The sequence below is a fragment of the Arachis duranensis genome, chromosome 5 (genome assembly GCF_000817695.3).
Source record: "Arachis duranensis cultivar V14167 chromosome 5, aradu.V14167.gnm2.J7QH, whole genome shotgun sequence".
Lineage (NCBI taxonomy): Eukaryota > Viridiplantae > Streptophyta > Magnoliopsida > Fabales > Fabaceae > Arachis > Arachis duranensis.
Window position 1 is genome coordinate 101,102,646 of NC_029776.3, and position 2,781 is coordinate 101,105,426.

Below are 2,781 nucleotides of genomic sequence, written 5' to 3' on the forward strand. Positions count from 1 at the left end.
GGAGAATCTTGAAGGCGGCGTTGGACGGGGCGAAGACGGTAAGAGAGCGGGTTCTTGGAGAGGCGAGGGTCTGGGAGGCAAGTTCAAGGTTGACTGCCATGGCGTCGAAGCCAGATGCCGACAGGATCTCAGCGGCGTCGAGGATGGCGGAGGTGGGGAGAGAGGAGGAGATGGATAGGAGGAGGTGGAGGACAAAGAGAGAAAGGAAGTGTTTGGTGGAAGCCATTTTGGTTGAGGTTTTTTGTTTGGAAATGGAGACCTGGAATTGGAAGAGTGGTGATTGGTGAACCGAACCAAGGTGGGAACTGGGAAGAAGGGTCTGTTAATTTTGGCGGGAAGAGGTTTTATACGTGGGAACCTACAATTCGATTCGAAGAAGGCAGTTGCCTCGTTCGAGAGGTCAACAGAGTCTGGGTTCGCGCATTAATATAAAATTTTAAAAATTACCAAAATTAGCGAGCCTAATTTACCCGATTTTATTAATTATTTTTAATATATTTATTAATTATAAAAAATATCATTCGCTGATGAGATCATTTATAAAATCAAGTCAAATAATTAAAATTGCTAAAAGTGAATGAGAATGTGATTGAATCGTATTTAGAAAAAATATTTCTGAGACATACAAATTTAGATTGTTAAAAGTGAGTTCCAAGATGTCACTTTTATTTTTATTACTAAGATTGTAGTGCTGTTTTTAAATAATGTAGAAAATTGGTATATTTTTTTTGTATGAATAATTACAAATTTAATTTTTAGATTTGTGATTTTAATTTTTTAAATAAAGTTATAAATCTGATTTTTAGGTTTGTGCTTTAATATTAAAAAAATTTTTAAACATGTAAATCGGAGGGAGATTTTGATTTTTTTTTCAAAACTTATTCCCAGTTTTCTATCTTTTCTTAAAATCGACATTCAGTTTTCTATTCTACCCAAAATTTGACTTTCAATTTTCTATCTCTATCCAAATTTGAGCCTCCGATTTATAGTTTTTAATTTAAAAAAAATAATTATCTCTATATTCATAAAAAATATACCAACTCTTCATAACTATGTATAATACACCTCTCTAATTTATTACCAAAAAAATTAGCCCCAAGATGTAATAAAATAATTTAAATATAGTAAATAAAGAGAGATGTGTTCTTTTTAAGTATCCAACACTGGATATGTTATGATATAGATGTTCATTGTTACAACAAGGATAAGGATGGATGCTCATTGATGGTGGATCTGATTTCCTATGGTAAAAGAAATAAATTTTCATGACAGCACAATTAATATAGTTTAAAAGGTTGAATTTATTTGTCTATAAAAGCATGGACGAGGCAAATAGATTACACACACAACAATATAATAATATTCTCTTTCTTTCTCTTACTATAAACAAATGCAATTTTCTCTCTTCTTATTTTTAATACTTCTTTCTATCTTTATATATATATTTATGCAATTCTCTCTCTCTTTACTTTTTATACTATTTTCTATCTTTATATATATATATACACATTACAATATATAATATTATTATATATATACAACACATTACAACATATAATATTATTATATATATACAAATTATTATTGAGCTAATTATTTTAATGCTAGAGTCTTATATTAATACATCTTTATTTTATATTTAATATATCTTTTATTTATTTCACAACACGTTATCAGCACGAGACTCTGATCAAATTTTTAGGAAGACTCAGGTAACGAATTTTCATTATGTCGAAGCTCTCTCATCTTGAATTCAATGCTCTTGATATATCTGGAAACAATTATTTATCATGGATAATAGATGCTAAAATCCATCTTGATTCAATGGATCTTGGAGATACCATTAAGGCTGAAAATAATGCATCCCAGAAGGATAAAGCTAAAGCCATGATTTTTCTTCGTCGTCATCTTGACGAAGGATTGAAAAATGAATATCTTACATTAAAAGATCCTGCAGATCTTTGGAAAGACCTTGAAGAAAGGTATAATCATCAGAAAATGGTGATACTTTCTCAAGTCCGATATGAATGGACGCATTTGCGTTTACAAGATTTTAAATCTATAAATGAATATAATTCTGCAATGTTTCGAATCACCTCACGAATGAAATTGTGTGGGGAAAAAATAACTGATCATGATATGTTAGAGAAAACTTTCTCAACTTTCCATGCCTCGAATGTGCTCCTGCAGCAGCAGTATCGAGAGAAAGGGTTTAAAAAATATTCTGAGTTAATTTCTTGCCTTCTTGTTGCTGAACGCAACAATGAGTTGTTATTGAAAAATCATGAAGCGCGCCCAACTGGCACTGCCCCATTTCCTGAAGTAAATGTGGCAAATTACCCCAAAAGAGGTAAATGGCAAGGTTTTAATAATAAGAAAAATTATGGAAGGAAAAAGAATTATGTTCAAAAGAGATGATCTCACCAGAAGTGGGATAAAGAAAGGAATATCGGGCAGAATAAATCAACAGGGGATAAGTGTTTCCGTTGTGGTGGAAAGGGCCATTGGTCACGTACCTGTCGTACCCCAAGGCACCTAGTCGATCTTTACCAGGCAACTTTGAAAAAGGACGACAAAGGAAAGGAAACAAATTTTGTTTCAAATGATGCTGAGAACTTCACCACTCATTATGATGTATCTGATTTCTTTGAGGATCCTGAAGGAAATATTGGTCATTTGATTAATGATGGAATAGTTTAATACGTGGGATTGTGAAGTATCTATGTAAATAAATAATGCAAACAAAGAACTTATTGTTAAGTTTTATTTTCTATGTATTTA

The 2,781-nt window shown here is 31.9% G+C and overlaps 1 protein-coding gene across 1 annotated transcript in view; it reads right to left on the reverse strand.

Annotated features, from left to right (window-relative positions):
- The window catches only part of LOC107490934 (putative fasciclin-like arabinogalactan protein 20), a 1,120-nt gene extending 894 nt beyond the window's left edge, over positions 1-226 (reverse strand). Inside the window, exon 1 of the mRNA XM_016111731.1 lies at positions 27-226. Coding sequence (XP_015967217.1) covers positions 27-226 — 200 coding nt within the window. The remainder of the gene's footprint in view (positions 1-26) is intronic.
- Between the last annotated feature and the right edge of the window lie 2,555 nt (positions 227-2,781).